The 22468-nt window shown below is 50.6% G+C and overlaps 1 protein-coding gene across 1 annotated transcript in view; it reads left to right on the top strand.

Annotated features, from left to right (window-relative positions):
* Positions 1-10032, top strand: part of serinc4 (serine incorporator 4) — a 36089-nt gene extending 26057 nt beyond the window's left edge. The window contains exons 6-12 of the mRNA XM_078199977.1: positions 792-1003; positions 2250-2345; positions 3208-3334; positions 4350-4422; positions 5702-5738; positions 6955-7099; positions 8765-10032. Of these exons, the coding sequence (XP_078056103.1) occupies positions 792-1003; positions 2250-2345; positions 3208-3334; positions 4350-4422; positions 5702-5738; positions 6955-7099; positions 8765-8930 (856 nt within the window). The 3' untranslated portion in view covers positions 8931-10032. The remainder of the gene's footprint in view (positions 1-791; positions 1004-2249; positions 2346-3207; positions 3335-4349; positions 4423-5701; positions 5739-6954; positions 7100-8764) is intronic.
* The last annotated feature ends 12436 nt before the right edge of the window (positions 10033-22468 follow it).

Here is a 22468-nt window from a genome sequence, read left to right as displayed (position 1 = left end):
GGACAGTGTAGAGGGAGCTTTACTCTTTATCTAACCCCGTGCTGTACCTGTCCTGGGAGTGTTTGATGGGTACAGTGTAGAGGGAGCTTTACTCAGTATCTAACCCCGTGCTGTACCTGTCCTGGGAGTGTTTGATGGGTACAGTGTAGAGGGAGCTTTACTCTGTATCTAACCCCGTGCTGTACCTGTCCTGGGAGTGTTTGATGGGGGACAGTGTAGAGGGAGCTTTACTCTGTATCTAACCCCGTGCTGTACCTGTCCTGGGAGTGTTTGATGGGGGACAGTGTAGAGGGAGCTTTACTCTGTATCTAACCCCGTGCTGTACCTGTCCTGGGAGTGTTTGATGGGGACAGTGTAGAGGAAGCTTTACTCTGTATCTAACCCCGTGCTGTACCTGTCCTGGGAGTGTTTGATGGGGACAGTGTTGAGGGAGCTTTACTCTGTATCTAACCCCGTGCTGTACCTGTCCTGGGAGTGTTTGATGGGTACAGTGTAGAGGGAGCTTTACTCTGTATCTAACCCCGTGCTGTACCTGTCCTGGGAGTGTTTGATGGGGGACAGTGTAGAGGGAGCTTTACTCTTTATCTAACCCAGTGCAATTGCTGCCCTGAGAGTTGCATGCTTCTGATCTGCGATGGGCTGAATGGCCTCTCTCCTCTCTGTCTTAATCTCTGTTCATCAGGAGTGATTGAAAGGGAGATTGAGATGGGACTGGCTGGTGTACTGAGATAGTTTGAGATATTATTGACCACTTTATGGCTCCCGTTCACTGCTCTGTGTATCTCCAACAGGATGATGGGAGCTGCAGACGGGAAGTTGTGGAGTCTTGCTGTGCTGGCCGTTACCCTGCTGTTCTACATCCTTGCCGTGACTGCGTTCTCACTGATGTACAAGTTCTACACCCACCCTGCGGGCTGCCTCATTAACAAAGCTCTCCTGATCCTCAACCTCAGCCTCTGCTTTTTCGTGTCTTTCTTATCCAGAAGCCAGTGTGTGGAGCAGAGTGAGTAACATAACAACAACTTGCATTTACATAGCATCTCTCACAGAGTAAGGCATCCTGTGGAGGGACAGATGTAATTGGACATTGCGCCACTGAGGGACATGTGACCAAAGGATCCGTCAGAGAAGCTGTTTTTAGTGAGTGTCTTAAAGGAGAGAGAGAGACACAGCAGCCAATGGTGAACGGTCAGAGAAAGGAAAGCAGTGCAGTAATGTGTGTGACTGTGAATATATCCCGTGTTCGTGTTCATGTGTGACCGTGAATGTATTCCGTGTGCGTGTTCATGTGTGGACAGTGAATGTATTCTGTGTGCGTGTTCATGTTTGACCTTGAATGTATTGTGTGTGCGTGTTCATGTGTGACCCGTGAATGTATTCCGTGTGCGTGTTCATGTGTGACAGTGAATGTATTCTGTGTGCGTGTTCATGTGTGACCGTGAATGTATTCCGTGTGCAGGTTCATGTGTGCCTGTGAATGTATTCCGTGTGCGTGTTCATGTGTGACAGTGCATGTATTCCATGTGCATGTTCATGTGTGACAGTGAATGTATTCCGTGTGCGTGTTCATGTTTGACCGTGAATGTATTCTGTGTGCGTGTTCATGTGTGACCGTGAATGTATTCCGTGTGCATGTTCATGTGTGACCATGAATGTATTCCGTGTGCGTGTTCATGTGTGACCGTGAATGTATTCCGTGTTCGTGTCCATGTGTGACAGTGAATGTATTCTGTGTGTGTTTTCATGTGTGACAGTGAATGTATTCTGTGTGCGTGTTCATGTTTGACCGTGAATGTATTCTGTGTGCGTGTTCATGTGTGACCGTGAATGTATTCCGTGTGCATGTTCATGTGTGACCATGAATGTATTCCGTGTGCGTGTTCATGTGTGACCGTGAATGTATTCCGTGTGCGTGTTCATGTGTGACAGTGAATGTATTCCGTGTGCGTGTTCATGTGTGACAGTGAATGTATTCCGTGTGCGTGTTCATGTGCAGACGTATATGAGAGTTGTGTTTGCACTAAGTATATGGTCAGCTATCATGTCCTGTCAATACCCGTGTTCAGAGAGGTTGGCGTGAGGTGGTAGAGGGGGTGGTGTCTGTGCTACTCGCCCGTGAGGGAGGGTTCACATCGCAGGAAGAAGAGGGGAGCTTGGGAACAGGTGTGAAACTGGGGGGGTGAGTGAGTGACATTTCCCAAAGCCTTCCTCTCCTCGCGCTCTGACGAATCTTTGGCTTCTGATTTCAGGACAGGCACACAGCAGTTTGCTCCAAACCTCCATCATCAGCTGTTACGTCATGTACCTGACCTTCTCGGCCCTCTCCAGCCGCCCCCCAGAGACTGGTCAGTACACAGCAAGATCCCAGGGATGGGACGGGGGAGAAGGGAAGGTGGCGAAGGAAGGGGGCTGGGTGTGGGGAAGGGTGGGGGGGGGGGGGGGGGGGTAGGGAAAATGTGAGGGGGGGGTGAGGGTGCGGTTGGGGAAGGGGATGAGGAGGGGGGCTGGGGGTGAGGATGATGGGGAGGAAGGGGATGGGGGTTTGGATGGGTGAGAGGGAAGGGAAGGGAAAAGAGCATTGGCGTTGGGGAAGGGGGTGGAGTTTGTGCCAAAGGCTGGACACAGGCCTGTTTGGAGACAATGCGGGGGGCAGGGGGTGGGGTGCGGGGGCGGATGTTGTGAGGGAGCAGGGATCGTGTTACTGGGATAATGGTGACGATATAGTCTTGTCCTGTTACCCTTGAGGAAGGTTCAAAGCTGCTCTGAACAGCGCAGGGAGGTGAGCTGTACTGCGGTTATACAACAACTCATCGCCTGGAATCACACCAGTTAACAAATCAATTCAGAGCCCACTAACTGATATTATTGGTAAATAGCGCAGCCATTTTGTGCACAGCAAGATCTCAGAGAGATGAATATTCAGTGAATCTGATGTTAGTTGAAGGAGTGATTTTTAACCAGGAGATTCTGTTGTTCTGCATCTTTCTCATGAGCCTGAGCGGGCGGACAGGGTCTCAGGTTAACATCCAGAAGGTGGCACCTCTGCCAGTGCAGCACTCCCTCACTGCAGCAAGTGTCAGCGTTCTGGCAGCTTCTCCATCTCTGGGATGGGGCTTTGAAACCTGCAATAAAATGGGTGTGAAACGGAGTGGGTCGCACGCGCTTCTGTGAATGAGCGCAGTGTCATTCCTGTTCCATTTTTCTCAGTGGAATATCAGGGTCAGAACATCAGCATCTGCTTCCCCAGTGTCAGTGAGGATGGAGTACAGGAAGAGGGAAAGATCATTGCCATCATCGGAGCCGCCATCATGTATTGCTGCGTCCTGTTTGCTTGGTAAGTCTCTTTGTGAATGAATTGATCAAACTCCACACCTCTCCTTCCAACATTCACTCCCTCCATCACCAATACACCGTGGCAACAGCGTGTACCATCTATAAGACGCACTGCGGGGAACTCACCAAGGCTGCTTAGACATCACCTTCCAAACCTACAACCTCTACCGTCCAGAACAAGAAGTGTGGCAGATAAATAGTCCCTGCTTCCCTGCTGCCATCAGGCTTTTGAATGGACTTACCTTGCATTGAGTTGATCTTTCTCTGCACCCTAGCTATGACTGTAACACGACATTCTGCACTCTCTCCTTTCCTTCTCTATGAACGGTATGCTTTGTCTGTAGCACGCAAGAAACAATACTTTTCACTGGATACTAATACACGTGACAATAATAAATCAAATCAAATCAAAGATACCTGGGAACCCGATCGCCTGGAGGTTTCCCTCCAAGTCACACACCTCCCAGACTTGGAAATATATCACCATTCCTTCACTGTCGCTGGGTCAAAATCCTGGAACTCTCTCCCTAACAGCACCGTGGGTGTGCCTGAACCAAATGGGGACTGCAGCCGGTTCAAGAAGGTAGCTCACCACCACCTTCTCAAGGGGCAATTAGGGAATGAGGATTGTCCCTGGGACAGGGCTCTGTCTGAGGTTAGAAGGCAGTGATGAGTGAGGGGTACAACCATTACCAGTTAGTGACGCTATAACTTAGTAATCAGACCAATGTCAATCACTCATTCCATGAATTAAATGGAGAATTGGGATGTGATAAATTTAATAACTAATCCAATAAATAAAAAGAGGAATAAGAATTCCTACCATATTTGCTACGTTTGTTGTGTAATCTTTAGCCATTTTGTGTTGGTAAAATGGTGAAAATGAAGAATGTATTTTTATTATTGTGATTATATGAAAAGATCAATGTGATTGTCTGCAATAACTTTCCAATCGTTACTCTCCTTTCAATCAATCTGATTGGCTGCCTCTCATCGTCCCAATGCCTCCTGGGTAGTAATGAAGCCTCTTACTTAGCCAAGGTGTTTGGACCAATCTGGATGCTCCGGGTTTACAGATATGAGTTCAAGGTCAGTAATTCTTCTCTCGTCATTAATCCTGCCTCACTCCAGTCATCATTCATCCCTCTGTCGCTCAACCTCTCTGGTTCCCCGTAGCAACAGGAGGAGGCCCTTCTGCCCCTCAAGCCGGTTCCATCATTCAGTGAGACCAGGGCTGATTTGTTTCTCAACTCTGTCTACTCTGTAACCCCTAACCCTTTACCCAACAGAACTGGGCGGCACAGTGGGTTAGCACTTCAGCCTCACAGCTCCAGGGACCCAGGTTCAATTCCCAGCTTGGGTCACTGTCTGTGCGGAACAAAGAACAAAGAAAATTACAGCACAGGAACAGGCCCTTCGTCCCTCCAAGCCTGCACCGACCGTGCTGCCTGACTTAACTAAAACCCCCTACGCTTCCGGGGACCATATCCCTCTATTCCCATCCTATTCATGTACTTGTCAAGACGCCCCTTAAAAGTCACTACCGTATCCGCTTCCACTACCTCCCCCGGCAACGGGTTCCAGGCACCCACCACTCTCCGTGTAAACAATCTGCCTCGCGCATCTCCTTTAAACCTTGCCCCTCGCACCTTAAACCTGTGCCCCCTAGTAATTGACTCTTCCACCCTGGGGAAAAGCTTCTGACTATCCACTCTGTCCATGCCCCTCATAATCTTGTAGACTTCTATCAGGGCGCCCCTCAACCTCCGTCGCTCCAGTGAGAACAGAGTTTGCACATTCTCCCCGTGTCTGCGTGGGTTTCCTCCCACACTCCAAAGATGTGCGGGTTAGGTTGATTGGCCATGCTAATTTGCCTCCGAGTGTCCCGGGATGTGTAGGTTAGAGGGATTAGTGGGGTAAATGTGTGGGGTTACGGGGATAGGATCTGGGTGGGATTGTGGTTGGTGCAGACTCGATGGGCCGAATGGCCTCTGTCTGCACTGTTGGGATTCAATGATTCTACTCTATGAACAGAAATAAAGAACAAAGAACAATACAGCACAGGAACAGGCCCTTCGGCCCTCCAAGCCCGCGCCGCTCCCCGGTCCAGGATTGAATCCTGAATCTAGGATCCCCGCCCAAATCTATCAATCCCAGCTGCAAAATATTTACTGTTCATAGTTCTGGAACTTTCAGAACACTTTCCTACTTTTCTGATTTTCAGTTAATTCTCACAATATTTGTCTCTTCTCAAATTTGCCTCCATTGTTTTATCTCGACAGAATCCACACTCAGTGCGATGACTGATCCTCCCTCCCCTTTGACAGTACAGTCGTTACTCTCACTATTGCACTCTTATCTCTTACAGAAAGCTTCCTGCTGCTTCTGCTGTCTCGATGAGGAAGGTGAGGAACAGAATTTCAATCACAAATACTTCATATCAGCTGCCTGGGTCTCACTGGGATACAGTTCCTGAAGGTGCTGATTCTCACTGGGATACAGTTCCTGAAGGCGCTGACTCTCACTGGGATACAGTTCCTGAAGGTGCTGACTCTCACTGGGATACAGTTCCTGAAGGTGCTGACTCTCACTGGGATACAGTTCCTGAAGGTGCTGACTCTCACTGGGATACAGTTCCTGAAGGTGCTGACTCTCACTGGGGGACAGTTCCTGAAGGTGCTGACTCTCACTGGGGGGCAGTTCCTGAAGGTGCTGACTCTCACTGGGATACAGTTCCTGAAGGTGCCGACTCTCACTGGGTTACTGTTCCTGAAGGTGCTGACTCTCACTGGGATACAGTCCCTGAAGGTGCTGACTCTCACTGGGACACAGTTCCTGAAGGCGCTGACTCTCACTGGGACACAGTTCCTGAAGGTGCTGACTCTCACTGGGATACAGTTCCTGAAGGTGCTGACTCTCACTGGGATACAGTTCCTGAAGGCGCTGACTCTCACTGGGATGCAGTTCCTGAAGGTGCTGACTCTCACTGGGATACAGTTCCTGAAGGTGCTGACTCTCACTGGGATACAGTTCCTGAAGATGCTGACTCTCACTGGGATACAGTTCCTGAAGATGCTGACTCTCACTGGGATACAGTTCCTGAAGGTGCTGATTCTCACTGGGAAAGAGTTCCTGAAGGTGCTGACTCTCTCTGGGATACAGTTCCTGAAGGTGCTGACTCTCACTGGGACACAGTTCCTGAAGGTGCTGATTCTCACTGGGAAAGAGTTCCTGAAGGTGCTGACTCTCACTGGGATACAGTTCCTGAAGGTGCTGACTCTCACTGGGATACAGTTCCTGAAGGTGCTGATTCTCACTGGGATACAGTTCCTGAAGGTGCTGACTCTCACTGGGATACAGTTCCTGAAGGTGCTGACTCTCACTGGGATACAGTTCCTGAAGGTGCTGACTCTCACTGGGATACAGTTCCTGAAGGTGCTGACTCTCACTGGGATACAGTTCCTGAAGGTGCTGACTCTCACTGGGATACAGTTCCTGAAGGTGCTGACTCTCACTGGGATACAGTTCCTGAATGTGCTGACTCTCACTGGGGGACAGGTCGGATTCTCTGCACTGATTCCCAGTGGTTAATGTGTTATTTTTATTTGCTGTGATCTGCAGTGCCCAGGGGTGAAGTGGAGCTGACAGGTGGACAGAAACTGATACACAACGAGAGAGAGCAAGTCACTTACAGTTACTCTTGCTTCCATTTTGTCTTCTTCCTGGCCTCCCTCTACGTCATGATGACATTGACCAGCTGGTTCAAGTAAGTGGAGTCTGGGAACAGTTCAGTCTGAGTGTTCCCAATCGCCCACTGTTGTGGGACTGAGTCACACGGTGAGCTGACTTAAGTCAAATCTAGGGGGCTCTGCACTTGTCCTCAGTGCCCGGGCTGAGGACACTGCTGTAACGCCGGTGACCTCTGTGGGAACTGTGTATGTACTTGCATGAGAATTGTGTAGGGACAGGGTCGAAGTAACCTGTTTACGCTCCCAGTCTGTGCCCAAAAGTCTAGACACTTGTGAGGAGTTCTGGGGAGGGATCAGACAGGGAACTGTACCAGTGAGAGTCAGAGAGGGGGAAGGTTGCAGAGAAAGGATAACTCGGACTGAACAGTCTGCGCGGTGAGTGTCTATATTCTGATGTACAAGAGGGGAGGCCAGAACCAGGAACATCAATAAAGTAAAGTAAAATAATAAAGTTTATTTATTAGTCACAAGTAAGGCTTACATTAACACTGCAATGAAGTTACTGTGAAATTCCCCTAGTCGCCACATTCCGGCACCTGTTCGGGTCAATGCACCCTAACCAGCACTTCTTTCAGACTGTGGGAGGAAACCCACGCAGACACGGGGAGAACGTGCAAACTCCACACAGACAGTGACCCAAGCCGGGAATTGAACCCAGGTCCCTGGTGCTGTGAGGCAGCGGTGCTAACCCACTGTACATAAAACAATCACTAATAAATCCAATCGGGAATTCAAGGGAAACATCTTTATCCGGAGAGTGAGGAGAAGGTGGCACTCGCTCCCACAGGGAATGCTCGAGGGGAACAATATTTCAGGGGAAGCTGGGAAAGTTAGATTGAAGTATGTTTGGTTCATTTGGAGCAGGAGCACCAGCACTCCAGCCAAGTGGCCTGTTTCTGTGCAGTAGGTTTGATATACTCCTCTTGGATGGACAATGAGGTCCGCACCTGTTCTTCATTTTAAAACGAGACACTGAACAGCAGCTCAGCGCCACGTCGGAACATTCCAAATGTTTACGGAGCACTTCTGATTACACAGAAACTAGGAGCAGGAGGAGGCCACTCGGCCCTTCGAGCCTGCGCTGCCATTCATTTTGATCATGGCTGATCGTCATAGAATCCCTACAGTGCAGCAGGAGGCCATTCGGCCCATCGTGTCTGTACTGACCACAATCCCACCCCAGGCCCTATTCCCGTAACCCCACACATTTACCCTGCTAATCCCCCTGACACGAAGGGTCAATTTAGCACGGCCAATCCACCTAACCCGCACATCTTTGGACTGTGGGAGGAAACCGGAGCACCCGGAGGAAACCCACACAGACACGGGGAGAACATGCAGACAGTCACCTGAGGCCAGAATTGAACCCGGGTCCCTGGTGCTGTGAGGCAGCAGTGCCACCCACCGTGCCACCTCACACATTCAATATCCTGATTCCCCCCCCTTTAGCTCCAAGAGTATATCCAATTTCTTCTTGAAATCAGGCAATGTTTTTTCCACGTTGGCGTGTTTCACTGTTGTTAATAATCGCACTGTTCTATCTTGCTCTCCTCTCTCTCTGTCCGTCTTTCTCTGCTCTCTTCCTCTCCTGCTTTGACTCATTTTCTGTCTCTCTCTCTCCTGAATTGACTCTCTCTCTTTCCATCTCTCTCTCTCTCTCTGTCCCTCGGTGAATGCTTCAGTTATGAATCTGCGACCTTGGAGACAGTGTTTTCGCAGGGCAGTTGGTCAACGTTCTGGGTGAAGAGCTGTTCCTGTTGGTTGTGTCTGCTGCTGTACCTGCTGATCCTCTTGGCCCCACCCTGCTGCGTGGACAGTGAAAGACGCCGCATGGTCCACGCGAAGTAGCCGCCCGGCAGGAGCGAGGCAGACGGAACCTTCCAGTAAGCGGGCGGTCTCAACTTTGTTCTCTTCTGCAAATGGACGTGTGACGCAGGCTACGTCACATGACCCAGAGAGGCGGTTTGGAAATGAACCTTTAGATTTCAATGAGCAGCTGGAACTCCAATGGAAAAGCGGACAAAGGCCTCGTGACCCCGGCATTGGCCGGGAAACCCGGAGTCCAAACTGAGCAAATTCTGACAATGTCTGAGGGAGCAAAACAAGTGACTCAAGAAAAACACCCCAGCAGCTGATTAGTGTCGTCCAAAGAAGGAAAATTGCTTCCCCCATTACCCAGTCTGGACTCCATGTGACTCCAGTCTCTCCCTGTGTATTAACCCTTCACAATCTGTACAAACAGACACAGAAGAGGAAAGGATGAAGGTTTTGGATAGAGTAAATAAGGAGAAAGTTTCCACTGACAGGAGGTAACCAGAGCGAAGCTGATTGGCAAAAGAAGCAAGGTTGAGATTAGGAAATATAGTTTTAACGCAGCGAGTTGTTGTGGTCTGCAAGGCGCTGCCAGACAGGGCGGTGGAAGCAGATTCAATAGGAACTTTCAACAGGGAATTGGAGAAATACTCAAAGGGAAAGACTGCAGTGGGCTGGAGAAAGAGCGCCGCAGTGGGATTAACTGGATAGCTCTTCCCAACGGCCAGCACAGATAGGACAGGCCGAGTGGTCTCCAGCTGTCCGAGCCTGCGATGAAGCTACAGACCCCTCCTCAAGGCAACAAGGGGAAGTTGGGATGGTCGACATTGGAGTTGGGATCTTGTGGAACTGGGACCATCGCTTGATGGTGCCTCACGAGATGCAGCTGTCTGGATTGCGGTGTGCCCAGAATCCTGACGGGATATTCCAAACAGCTGGAAAGACCAGTCCCTGGAATCATTGTGTTAGAAACCCAGGCAATGAGCGAAGGGAGGGCTGTGGCTGAGCTTTGCTGTTTCCAGGGGAACCTCCTGAGCTGAAATATCCTTAAGGAGAGCTTTCACATCCGGCCACATTCTCCAGGCAAGTTCACTGAACTGAACATTGTCATGTTAATAAAACTACTGCTTCACCTTTCATTTATTTCACATTATTTAGTTTGAGTTCTGCTGATTGGAGCTGAGATTCTCTCCACTGCCCTCCCCGAATTGCATCATTTAATTGACTGAGACACAAATAGGGGGAATAATGAGATTCTTCCATTTTGTTTCCTTTATCAGATTTGTTCTATTGCACAATGGGATCATCTCCTAAGTCTGCACTGGCAACTGACCCTCAAATTAACCCTCATGCACTGGCAACTGACCCTCAAATTAACCCTCATGCACTGGCAACTGACCCTCAAATTAACCCTCATGCACTGGCAACTGACCCTCAAATTAACCCTCATGCACTGGCAACTGACCCTCAAATTAACCCTCATGCACTGGCAACTGACCCTCAAATTAACCCTCATGCACTGGCAACTGACCCTCAAATTAACCCTCATGCACTGGCAACTGACCCTCAAATTAACCCTCATGCACTGGCAATGGGGCAATTGACCCTACACTCTGTTGAGGGTGAGATGATGTTTGGCGCTGACCTGTGGGCTTGTGGTTAACCCCGGCGGACACTTTGACAAACCAGGTCTGCTTCCAGTACATGCTCTGCTCTAATTCGACTTGTCCACTTCAAACTGGTAAAACCTCATTGGACAGTGACTGTGCGTCATTGTCTGGCCTGCTGTCCAATCACATTCTGTAACCACCAGTCATACTGTCTAAATATGACCTATGATGGTGGGTGGAGGGATCATGGGATGATTTAGGAAACCCCGAAATGGGTAAACGGGCTGCCGATCTGAAGTGGAACCATCCAGACCGTTCCTTCAGTATTAATCTTAGTTTTCATGGTACGACTGTTAGCCTTGCCATGATTACTCTCAGGATTAAAGTTAAAGTTTATTTATTAGTGTCACAAGTAGGCTTACATTAACACTGCAATGAAGTTACTGTGAAAATCCCCTAGTTGCCACACTCCTGTTCGGGGTAACACTGAAGGAGAATTTAGCACGGCCAAAGCACCCAACCAGCACGTCTTTCAGGCTGTGGGAGGAAACCCACGCAGACACGGGGAGAACGTGCAGACTCCACACACACACTGACCCAAGCAGGGAATCGAACCCGGGTCCCTGGCGCTGTGAGGCGGCAGTGCTAACCACTGTGCCACCGTGCCGGGAATCGAACCCGGGTCCCTGGCGCTGTGAGGCAGCAGCGCTAACCCACTGTGCCACCATGCTGCTCACACCACAGCACAGTCCAAACAGAGACCTTTGCTGGACGGTTTGTGCATGGGACTGTCTGGTAGGTGCAGGAGTGACCTCGGCCGTGAAGCACGCAGCAGTCAAATAGTTTGCTGTCACCCAGACTGGCTGGCATTCATCAACCAGGGCTGAGTGAGAACCACCAGGAAAGGGTGGCAGGGATATCTGGAAGGGGGAGGTGGCTAGATGGGTGGAGAACTGGCTTGGTCATAGAAGACAGAGGGTGGTAGTGGAAGGGTCTTTTTCCGGCTGGATGCCTGTGACTAGTGGTGTACCGCAGGGCTCTGTATTGGGACCTCTGTTGTTTGTGATTTATATAAATGATCTGGAAGAAGGTGTAACTGGGGTGATCAGTAAGTTTGCGGACGACACAAAACTGGCAGGACTTGCAGATAGTGAGGAACATTGTCAGAGGCTACAGAAGGATATAGATAGGCTGGAAATTTGGGCAAGGAAATGGCAGATGGAGTTCAATCCTGATAAATGCGAAGTGATGCATTTTGGTGGGAATAATGTAAGGAGGAGCTACACGATAAATGGAAGAACCATAAAGGGTGTAGAGACGCAGAGGGACCTGGGTGTGCAAGTCCACAGATCTTTGAAGGTGACGTCACAGGTGGAGAAGGTGGTGAAGAAGGCATATGGCATGCTTGCCTTTATAGGACGGGGCATAGAGTATAAAAGTTGGGGTCTGATGTTGCAGATGTATAGAACGTTGGTTCGGCCGCATTTGGAATACTGCGTCCAGTTCTGGTCGCCACACTACCAGAAGGACGTGGAGGCTTTGGAGAGAGTACAGAGGAGGTTTACCAGGATGTTGCCTGGTATGGAGGGGCTTGGATATGAGGAGAGATTGGGGAAACTGGGGTTGTTCTCCTTGGAAAGACGGAGGATGAGGGGAGACTTAATAGAGGTGTATAAAATTATGAAAGGCATAGATAGGGTGAACGGTGGGAAGCTTTTCCCCGGGTCGGTGGTGACGTTCACGAGGGGTCATAGGTTCAAGGTGAAGGGGGGGAGGTTTAACACAGATATCAGAAGGACATATTTCACACAGAGGGTCGTGGGGGCCTGGAATGTGTTGCCGGGCAAGGTGGTGGAGGCGGACACACTGGGAACGTTTAAGACTTATCTAGACAGCTATATGAACGGAGTGGGAATGGAGGGATACAAAAGAGTGGTCTAGTTTGGACCAGGGAGCGGCGCGGGCTAATTGTTGCTTGTTTCTCGTGGAAGTGGAAATGACTAGGGTTGGGAAGCATTTTCCGATCAGGGCCATTGTGATCTCCTGGACTCGTTTCGATCGCCTCAGGGGGTCGGAGAGGAATTTCCCAGATTTTTTTTTCCCCATATTGGCCCTGGGGTTTTTCACTCTGGGTTTTCGCCTCTCCCTGGAGATCACATGGTCTGGAATGGGGGGGTGGGGGTGAGTTAATAGGTTGTAATGAACAAAGCATCGTAGCTGTGGGGGACAGCTCGGTGGATAGGATATTGGTATGTAGATAGACTGGAAAATTGGGCGGGGATCCTGGATTCAGGATTCAATCCTGGACCGGGGAGCGGCGCGGGCTTGGAGGGCCGAAGGGCCTGTTCCTGTGCTGTATTGTTCTTTGAACAATGAAAGGACATCCGCTTGATCTGATGCACCCAGAGGCTGTTAAAGGAATCGCACTGATACTTTCTGCACCAACATCAGACCCCAAGATTAGGGCACACGGAGTTGGGGGTAGTGTGTTAAAGTGGATTGGGGACTGGCTATCCGACAGGAAGCAAAGAGTCGGAATAAATGGGTGTTTTTCCGGTTGGAGGAAGGTAACTAGTGGCGTGCCGCAGGGATCGGTACTCGGGCCGCAACTATTTACCATTTATATAGATGATCTGGAGGAGGGGACGGAGTGTAGGGTAACGAAGTTTGCAGACGACACAAAGATAAGTGGAAAAGTGAATCGTGTGGAGGACGGAGAAGATCTGCAGAGAGATTTGGACAGGCTGAGTGAGTGGGCGAGGATATGGCAAATGGAGTATAACGTTGAGAAATGCGAGGTTATACACTTTGGAGGAAATAATAACAAATGGGATTACTATCTCAATGGAAACAAATTAAAACATGCTACCGTGCAAAGGGACCTGGGGGTCCTTGTGCATGAGACGCAAAAGCCCAGTCTGCAGGTACAACAGGTGATCAAGAAAGCAAATGGGATGTTGGCCTATATTGCGAAGGGGATAGAATATAAAAGCAGGGATGTCTTGATGCACCTGTACAGGGCATTGGTGAGGCCGCAGCTGGAATACTGTGTGCAGTATTGGTCCCCTTATATGAGGAAGGATATATTGGCATTGGAGGGAGTGCAGAGAAGGTTCACCAGGTTGATACCGGAGATGAGGGGTTTGGATTATGAGGAGAGGCTGAGGAGATTGGGTTTGTACTCGTTGGAGTTTAGAAGGATGAGGGGGGATCTTATGGAGACTTATAAGATAATGCGGGGGCTGGATAGGGTGGAGGCGGAGAGATTCTTTCCACTTAGTAAGGAAGTTAAAACTAGAGGACACAGCCTCAAAATAAAGGGGGGTCGGTTTAAGACAGAGTTGAGGAGGAACTTCTTCTCCCAGAGGGTGGTGAATCTCTGGAATTCTCTGCCCACTGAGGTGGTGGAGGCTACCTCGCTGAATATGTTTAAAGCGCGGATGGATAGATTCCTGATCGGTAAGGGAATTAAGGGTTATGGGGATCAGGCGGGTAAGTGGTACTGATCCACGTCAGATCAGCCATGATCTTATTGAATGGCGGGGCAGGCTCGAGGGGCTAGATGGCCTACTCCTGCTCCTATTTCTTATGTTCTTATGTTCTTTTTGAACAGTGTGTTCAATTATTCATGTGATAAAAGCAACATGATCCAGATCACACGAAATGGCTGTCCTATCTCATTCCTGTGAGTAAGTTGCTTGTTGCATTTTCCTGTATAACAGGGAAAGGGATTCATTTGTTGTGAGTCACAGGGTTTAACAGCACAGAAAGAGGACCTTCGGCCCATCATGTCTGTACCGGCCATCAAGCACCTACCACTTCTATTCCCACTTCCCAGCACTTGGTCTGTAGCCTGGTGTGCTAGGGCTGTTTCAAGTACTCATCTAAATGCTTCTTGTGGGGGTTCCCACCTCCACCACCCTTTCAGGCAGCGAGTTCCAGATTCCCACCACCCTCTGGGTGAAAAAAAATATTTTTCCTCAAATCACCTCTAAATTTCCTGTCCCTTACATTAAATTGATGCCCCCTTTACTAAGGGGTCTTTCCTACTACCCTATCTGTGCCCCACATAATTCTGTATATTTGGGGCAGCACGGTGGCACTGCTGCCTCACAACGCCAGGAACCTGGGTTGGATTCCCGGCTTGTGGGGAGTTTGCACATTCTCCCCGTGTCTGCGTGGGTTTCCTCCCACAGTACAAAGATGTGCGAGTTAGGTTGATTGGCCATGCTAAATTAACCCTAGCTTTGGGGGAGATTAGCAGGGTAAATATGTGGGGTTATGGGGATAGGGTCTGGGTGGGGATTGTTGTTGGTGCAGGCTCGATGGGCCGAATGGCCTCCTTCTGCATTATAGGGATTCTATGATTCAATCAGGTTCCCTCCCTCAGCCTTCTCTGTTCCAGGGAAAATAATGCCAGCCTAACTGGCCTCTCTTCATAGCGGAAACACTCCAGTCCAGGCAATGTCCTGGTGAATCTCCGCTGCACCCTCTCCAGTGCAATAAGGCCTGGCCAAACATCCCACGGTGCATCACAGCAGCGCAAGCAAAATCTAACCGAGCTGCACAGGTAACCAAAACCTTGGTTTGAAGGAACATTGTAAAGGCAGAGAGAGTGAAAAGCTTCACACCATGCTAAGGATGTGAAAGGCGCTATTTAAATGTACTCATGCCACATAATCATGTGTTTTGGTTCAGTTGCATGATTTTTGGAAAGTTCCTCTCTAAAAACTCACCCTCTGCCTCATCTTCCAAATCCGGCCCCTCTATCATCTCCCCCGGGAATGATCAGTAAAATAGTCACCAGCTGGCGGGGAGGAAACGTCAGACATTGAGACACAAAAATACATTCCCTCCCCATCAGATCTCAGCATCAAACCTCCAGGGCACAAACACAGGAACAGAGCGAGGCAACTGCACAGAAAATACAATCCCAATAATCTTCTAGTGACATTTCCAACCATACTTAAAAATAGAACAAGAAGCTATGGTTATAGCAGAACAAATCTATGGGGCTGAATGGCCTCCTGCTGTTCCTGTGCAACAGGTTCGAGGGGCTGAATGGCCCCCTCCTGTTCCTGTGTAACAGGCTTGAGGGGCTGAATGGCCTCCTCCTGTTCCTGTGGGATGAGCAGCAATGGGTTAAACGGCCTATCTGCTTATTTGGGTTTATTTTTGGTATTTCTCCCTTCCTGCACTCTTTTCCTTTCCCATCTTGCCGCCTCTTTGCTCTCCCGCAGTCCTTCCCCCTTTCATCCTTCGCTCTCTCCATTCCTCCTAATTCTTTCCCTGATTCCCCCCCCTGCTCTCCTTCCAATCCTATCCCACCCCTTTCCATCTCTCCGCCGCTCACCCTCCTCTCTCTGCCTCTCTTCTCTCCCCTGTTGACTCGAAGTGGGCTTCAGCGTTGGCTACTCCCAACGGGTTCAAACTCTTTCCTGGGAATCTCCAGCTTCCAGCAGGGAGGGGCCGTGTAATCGATCTCACCTCTGACCCTCCGTCAAGTAACACGGATGTACACCAGAGAATAAATATTTACAGTTAGCCAGTAAAAGAACTCCACTGGTTACTCTTCAAACCTCTCGACTGAGAAATTATCTACCTTCCACATTCCTGAAATGTTTGGATATTGGGTTAGCTTGAAGCTGAGGAAAGCCCCTCACGGAATGAGGGCAACAAGAATGAAATACAACAACAATAACATTTTAAAACACCTTCAGCAGCAACACACACAAAACCCTGAGCTGCTGCTGGTAGGGTTGCACCAAAACCGGGGTTCAAAGACAGTGGACTGTTCAGGGAATCCTTCGAGTTCAGTCGTTTACCCAGTTCGAGATGACAAATCAGGATAACACTGGCGCACAGGCGCTGAGATAAATGCAGACACACTGGCGCAGAGATAGACACACAGACAGACACACAGGCACAGAGCTAGAAACAGACAGACACACAGGCACAGAGCTAAACTCACAGCTAGACACACACCATAGTATTTTACACAAACATTCATGTGTATCTCCACTGTTCAGTTTGTGTGTTAACCTCTAAAGAATCGATGTTTAACACATCTCCACCCTCACAGTTCGGGAAACAGCTCATTCATTTTGGAAAATCAGGTTATTTTTCAATCACTGACACAAAAATACTTCCTTTCTCAAAAAATAACTTTTTTCACCTGGTAGGAATTGGTTCTTGCTCTATGGCAGGGGAAGGAGCAAACTATTTGCTGAGTATCTGGTGAGTGGTCAAGGTCTATTCTATTTCTGAGGTTTAAAACAGTACAGGAATTTGTGATGATGACTTATAATTAATAAGATTAATAAAAATTGAATTAAATAATTAAGTAATTAATTGAAGCACTCGAGTCTGGCAGGGGAGGTGATGCGTCAAGGGTGCAGCATGTGGGACTTTCTGGGTATCAGGCCACTCACCTGAAGAAGGGGCTTGGAGCTCCGAAAGCTTGTGTGGCTTTTGCTACCAAATAAACCTGTTGGACTTTAACCTGGTGTTGTTAAACTTCTTACTGTGTTTACCCCAGTCCAACGCTGGCATCTCCACATTATCAGTGTTAACACAGTAAGAAGTTTAACAACACCAGGTTAAAGTCCAACAGGTTTATTTGGTAGTAAAAGCCACACAAGCTTTCGGAGCCCCAAGCCCCTTCTTCAGGTGAGTGAGTCACATCAGTGTTATCCAGGGCAAACATGTCTGCAGTAAGTGTCTGCGGCTCAGAGTAACTGAGCTGGAGGCTGAGCTGCAGACACTGCGACACATCAGGGAGGGAGTAACCTTGATGTTTGAAACCTACAGAATACTGAGAGGCCTAGCTAGAGTGGAGAGGATGTTTCCACTAGTGGGAGAGACTAAAACTCGAGGGCACAACCTCAAAGTGAAGGGACACTCCTTTAAAACAGAGATGAGGAGGAATTTCTTCAGCCAGAGGGTGGTGAATCTGTGGACCTCTTTGCCGCAGGAGGCTGTGGAGGCCAGGTCATTGAGTGTCTTTAAAACAGAGATAGATTGTTCTTGATTGATAAGGGGATCAGGGGTTACGGGGAAAAGGCAGGAGAATGGGGATGAGAATCATATCAGCCATGATTGAATGGCGGAGCAGACTCGATGGACCGAATGGCCTAATTCTGCTCCTATATCTTATGGTCTTTGTACCAGGTGGTGCTCACACCTCATTAGGATAGGTTCTTCTGATTTGCAAAGTGGTCAGTGGACAGGAGAGTGTGAGTGCTGCTGAGACAAGCAATGGGACCCAGGGGCAGCAGTGCAGGAGTGTCAGCCTCTGTAATCATCCAGCAGGGTCCGAGGTTCTTTCAGCTTGTTTGGAGGAGTGTGTGGAGGGCTGCACGGTGGCTGAGATGACAGACCAGGGCACCGTGGTACAGGAAGATGTTACGGTGGGGAAAGTGTAGGGATCTGGGTGTCCGAGTGCATGAATCACAGAAGATGAGTATACAGGTACAGCAAGTTATAAAGCTAATAGAATGTTATTGTTTATTGTGAGAGGAATTGATTAAAAAAGTAGGAAGGTTATGCTTCAGTTGCACAGGGCATTGGTGAGACCACATCGAGAATACTGTGTACAGTTTGGTCTCCTTATTTAAGGAAAAAAGTAAATGTGTTAGAAGCAGTTTAGAGAAGATTCGTGAGACTGAAACCAGCAATGGACGGTTTATCTTCTGAGGAAAGGGAGCGCAGATTAGATTTGTATCCACTAGATTTTGATTTGATTTATTATTCTCACGTGTATTAGTATGCAGTGAAAAGTATTGTTTCTTGCACGCTATACAGACAAAGCATACCGTTCATAGAGAAGGAAAGGAGAGGGTGCAGAATGTAGTGTTACAGTCATAGCTAGGGTGTAGAGAAAGATCAACTTAATGCAAAGTAGGTCCATTCAAAAGTCTGACGGCAGCAGGGAAGAAGCTGTTCTTGAGTCGGTTGGTACGTGACCTCAGAGTTTGTATCTTTTTCCTGACGGAAGAAGGTGGAAGAGAGAATGTCCGGGGTGCGTGGGGTCCTTGATTATGCTGGCTGCTTTGCCGAGGCAGCGGGAAGTGTAGACAGAGTCAATGGATGGGAGGCTGGTTTGTGTGACGGATTGCGTGATAATTCAGAAGAGTAAGAGGGGACTTGATCGAAACCTTTAAGATCAGAGGAGAGCATTGACAGGGTTGGATGTGGAGAGGGTGTTCCCTCTTGTGGGAGAATCTAGAACCAGAGGTCACTGTTTGAAGGTAAGGGGTCGTCCATTTAAAACAGGCCGTGGGTCTCTGGAACTTTCTTCCTCAAAAGGCAGTGGAAGCAGGATTTTGAATCTTTTTCAGGCAGCACCAGATAGATTCCTGATTAACAAGGGGGTGAAAGGTTATTGGGGGTCGGTAGGAATGTGGAGTTGAGGTTACAATCAGATCAGCCATGATGGTATTGAATGGTACAGCAGGCTCGAGGGGCCGAGTGGCCTCCTCCAGCTCCTAATTCGTATGTGAAGAGGCAGAATGGGCTATTTACAGAATATACACATTAAGGAAAAGAAACCAGGCTTTTTTAAAATCTGTTCTATTTATTGGATTCATTGCTGCTGGTTACAAGGCAGACGGGGGAGGGGGGGGGGGGTTAATCTGCTGCAGTCAGCGTAGACAACACATTTCAAACTGGCTAGAATACACACCTCAGTTCAGGAAGCCCTGGATAGGTCGCTTTGCCCCTTTCCTGCCCCTCGCCAGCCTCCCTCTGCCACTCCCCAGACCGCCCCCACCTCTCCCAGCCTCCCTCTGCCCCTTCCCACCCCACTACTGCCCCTTCCCCCAGCCTCTGCCTCCTCCCCACCCAGCTACTGGCCCTCCCACCCCGCTCCTGCACCCTCCCGTTCCCGCTCCTGCCCCTTCCCCCGCTCCTGCCCCCTCCCCACCCCGCCCCTGCCCCTTCCCCACCCCGCCCCTGCCCCTTCCCCACCCCGCCCCTGCCCCCTCCCGCCCCTGCCCCCTCCCCACCCCCTCCCCTGCCCCGCCCCTGCCCCCTCCCCGCCCCCTCCCCTCCCCTCCCCACCCCGCCACTGCCCCCTCCCCTCCCCGCCCCCTCCCCACCCCTTCCCCTTCCCCTTCCTGCTCCTGCCCCTTCCCCCGCTCCTGCCCCCTCCCCACCCCGCTCCTGCCCCCTCCCCACCCCGCTCCTGCCCCCACCCCTTCCCGCTCCCGCCCCCGCCTCACCCCGCTCCTGCCCCCGCCTCACCCCGCTCCTGCCCTCGCCCCACCCCCCTCCCGCCCTCTCCCCACTCTCGCCCCCTCCCCACTCTCGCCCCCTCCCCACCCCCCTCCCGCCCCCTCCCCCTCCCCCCCCTCCCCACCCCGCTCCCTCCCCCTCCCCACCCCGCTCCCGCCCCCGCCCCACCCCGCTCCCGCCCCCTCCCCACCCCGCTCCCGCCCCCGCCCCACCCCCGCCCCCGCCCCACCCCCGCCCCCGCCCCACCCCGCTCCCTCCCCAACCCGCTCCCGCCCCACCCCCACCCCACCCCTTCCCCTTCCTGCTCCCTCCCCACCCCCCTCCCGCCCCCTCCCCACCTCCCTCCCGCCCCCTCCCCACCCCCCTCCCGCCCCCTCCCCACCCCCCTCCCGCCCCCTCCCCACCCCCCTCCCGCCCCCTCCCCACCCCCTCCCGCCCCCTCCCGCTCCCGCCCCCTCCCCACCTCGCTCCCGCCCCACCCCCCTCCCGCCCCCTCCCCACCGCGCTCCCGCCCCCTCCCCACCGCGCTCCCGCCCCCTCCCCACCCCACTCCTGCCCCCTCCCCACCCCCTCCCCCCGCCTCTGCCCCCTCCCCACCCCTGCCCCCACCTCTGCCCTCTCAGCCCTTCACCCTGCCCCCAGTTGTTCATCGCTGAATCTCTCAGATTTGCTTCATGTTATTAAATCCAATTACTGAATAAAGTGTGTGCCCCAATAAATACTTTGATATACTTTAAACTGTGCATGATTTCTATAGACTGTTTTATACATTTAGTTTCAAATACTGAATAACTCTATGCCTAATCAGTCACCATTTAAAATAGTGACATTTATCTACTTGTAGATTTAACAGTTTAAACAGAATAAAGTTCTTTTACAATCTTAAAATGTTCAGGCTACACTTACACAGTGGGAAGATTCACTCTCTCGCTCGTTGGCTCATTTACATACTCCTCACCCACCCACCTTCCAAATGGTGCGGCACGGTGGCGCAGTGGTTAGCGCTGCTGCCTCACAGCGCCAGGGACCTGGGTTCGATTCCCAGCTTGGGGTCACTGTCTGTGTGGGTTTCCTCCCACACTCCAAAGATGTGCAGGTTAGGGCGAATTGGCCGTGCTAAATTCTCCCTCAGTGTAACCCGAACAGGCGCCAGAGTGTGGCGACTAGGGGAATTTCACAGTAACTTCATTGCAGTGTTAATGTAAGCCTACTTGTGACTAATAAATAAACTTAACTTTTAACTTCCAAATTCTCAGTGTACAATTCTGTGGAACTGGTTTTAGTCACGCACCAACACACAGACCAAGATGATAAAATTGCCTTCACTAGCCCTGTGTCACTGAAGGATTCCCCGACAGTGGTTTGCTACCTGTCCAACTTGATATCACAGAACTATTACAACACAGAGAGAGGCCATTCAGCCCATCATGTCAGCACTGGCTCTCTGTGTGAGCAATTCACCTCCACATATCCCTGCACATTCTTCCTTTCCAGATAACATTTTAATTGAACCTATAGAATCCCTACAGGCCATTCGGCCCATCGAGTCTGCACCGACCACAATCCCACCCAGGCCCTATTCCCGTAGCCCCACGTATTTACCCTGCGAATACCACGACGCTAAGGGGCAATTTAGCATGGCCGATCGACCTAACCCGCACATCTTTGGAGTGTCGGAGGAAACCCGAGCACCCGGAGGAAACCCACGCAGACACGGGGAGAACATGCAAATTCCACACAGACAGTGACCCAAGCCAGGAATCGAACCCGGGTCCCTGGAGCTGTGAGGCAGCAGCGCTAACCACTGTGCCACCCTTGTTACCTGCCTTCACCACACTCTCGGGCAGAGCATTCCAGACCTCAACCACTCACTGCGTGGGATTGATTTCCCTCATCTTGGCTTTTGCTTCTTTTGCCAATCTCTTTAATTCTGTGCCCTCTCGCTCTCGATCCTTACAGCAATGGGAACAGTTTCTGCCTATCGATTCTGTCCAGATCCCTCGGGAATTTGAATACTTTCCTCAGATCTTATCTCCGCCTTCCCCCTTCCAAGGAAAACAGTTCTAACTTTGACTTGTAAATGTTTGTACTCATAGATCATAGAAACCCTACAGTGCAGAAGGAGGCCATTCGGCCCATCAAGTCTGCACCGACCACAATCCCACCCAGGCCCTACCCCCACATATTTACCCGCTAATCCCTCTAACCTACGCATCCCAGGACACTAACGGGCAATTTAGCACAGCCAATCAACCTAACCTGCACATCTTTGGACTGTGGGAGGAAACCTGAGCACCCGGAGGAAACCCACGCAGACACGGGGAGAACGTGCAGATTCCACACAGACAGTGACCCAAGCCGGGAATCGAACCCAGGTCCCTGGAGCTGTGAAGCAGCAGTGCTAACCACTGTGCTACCGAGCCGCAAGTTAAATATAAGTGCGTTCATTTATCAACTAGTGTCTTCCACAATTACAGAGCATCTCAAAGAGCTCTGTAACGCGGTCACTGTCGGAAACATAGAAACCAATTTGTACACAGCAAGCGCCAGGGACCCTGGTTCGAATCCCAGCTCGGGTCACTGTCTGTGCGGAGTTTGCACAGTCTCTCCGTGTCCGCGTGGGTTTCCTCCGGGTGCTCCGGTTTCTTCCCACACTCCAAAGATGTGCAGATTAGGTGGATTGGCCATGCTAAATTGACCCCTAGTGTCAGAGGGGCTAGCTCGAGTAAA

The sequence above is a fragment of the Mustelus asterias genome, chromosome 29, assembly GCF_964213995.1.
Source record: "Mustelus asterias chromosome 29, sMusAst1.hap1.1, whole genome shotgun sequence".
NCBI classification, from domain to species: Eukaryota; Metazoa; Chordata; class Chondrichthyes; order Carcharhiniformes; family Triakidae; genus Mustelus; species Mustelus asterias.
The sequence above is the reverse complement of the archived record's forward strand: the minus strand, read 5'-3'. Positions and strand labels throughout refer to the sequence as shown.